This window comes from Calidris pugnax, unplaced genomic scaffold (assembly GCF_001431845.1).
Source record: "Calidris pugnax isolate Ruff unplaced genomic scaffold, ASM143184v1 scaffold272, whole genome shotgun sequence".
Lineage (NCBI taxonomy): Eukaryota > Metazoa > Chordata > Aves > Charadriiformes > Scolopacidae > Calidris > Calidris pugnax.
In genome coordinates this window covers 673284-674622 of record NW_015091016.1, presented here as the reverse complement: position 1 = coordinate 674622, position 1339 = coordinate 673284, and the positions used below count along the sequence as shown (strand labels likewise).

General features: G+C 70.4%; 1 protein-coding gene across 1 annotated transcript in view; it reads right to left on the bottom strand.

Annotated features, from left to right (window-relative positions):
• LOC106896028 overlaps positions 1–1272 on the bottom strand; it is a 22228-nt gene extending 20956 nt beyond the window's left edge. The window contains exons 1-2 of the mRNA XM_014955734.1: positions 1251–1272; positions 321–397 (exon numbers count right to left, since the gene is read on the bottom strand). Of these exons, the coding sequence (XP_014811220.1) occupies positions 321–397; positions 1251–1272 (99 nt within the window). The remainder of the gene's footprint in view (positions 1–320; positions 398–1250) is intronic.
• Positions 1273–1339: the final 67 nt, after the last annotated feature.

Below are 1339 nucleotides of genomic sequence, written 5' to 3'. Positions count from 1 at the left end.
CCATGGCGGCCCCCATGGCCGCCCCCTCGGTCCCCGCCACAGTCCCCGCCACGGTCCCCTCCGTGGTACCGCCCCCCCCAAACCCCGCCCCGCACAGCGCCCCCTGCCGGCCTGGCGGCGCCGCGCCCGGGGTAGGGGCCGGGAGGGGCCTTCCCCGGTGACCACCGGGAATTGGGGGGGGGGAAAAAAGGGGAACAGGTGACGGAAAAACGGGGGAACTCCTTCAAATCAACCGCTTCTCGGTGACTGACAGCTGTCAATCACCCCCGGCGCCGGGGGGAGGCGGGGAGGGGCGTCGTGGCTGGCGGGAGTGAGGGCGCCCCTTGGCGGCTCCGGAGCGGCGGCGGTGAGCGGGGCGGGGCGTACGGGGAAGCGTCGGTCCCGGTGTCTCGCAGCCCTGGGCGGGAAGGGAGAACCGGTCCCGGTGCGGTGGGGTCCCGGGAGGGTCGGGGCACGGCTCCGAGGGGACCCTGATCCTCCCCAGCTCCGAGGGGATCCCCGGTCCCTCACCCCGGCTCTGAGGGGACCCCGAGGTTCATGGCTCTGAGGGGATTCTGAGCTCCCGTAGCTCTGAGGGGACGTGGGTCCCTCACGGCTCTGAGAGGACCCTCGTGTTTCTGAGGGGACCCCAATACCTCATGGCTCTGAGAAGATCCCTGGGCCCTCACAGCTCTGAGGGGACCCTCAGAATTCTTGGGTCTGAGGGGACCCCAACCCCTCACGGCTCTGAGGGGATCCTGAGCTCCTGTAGCTCTGAGGAAAAATTGGTCCCTAATGGCTCTGAGGGGACCCTGGTACCTCATGGCTCTGAGGGGATCCTGGTCCCTCCTGTATCTAAGGGGACCCCAGTCCCTCACAGATCTAAGGGGACCCCAATACCTCATGGCTCTGAGGGGACCCTGGTCCCTGATGGCTCTGAGGGGACCCCCGATCCCTCACAGCTCAGAGAGGACCCCCAGTCCCTCCTGGCTCTGAGACCCGCCCTGGTCCCTCACAACTCGAGGGGACCCCGGTTTCTCCCGGCCCCGCGGGTCCCTGATCCCTCCCGCCTCAGAGAGGCCCCCGGTCCCTCCCGGCTCAGCGGGGACCCCACTCCTTCTCAGCTCTGAGGGGACCCCAAGCCCTCACAGATCTAAGGGGACCCCATTCCCTCATGGCTCTGAGAGGATCCCCGGTCCCTGATGGCTCTGAGGGGACCCCGCTTCCTCCCGTCCCTGAGGCCCCGGTCCCCTCCGGCCCCCCCGTCTCACCGCTGCCGCCCCGTCCCGCCATCCCCGGGCCCTGCCGCCGGGGGGCGCCGCAGCGCGGGTCGCGGGGCGGCCACAGGGGGCGCTGCGGA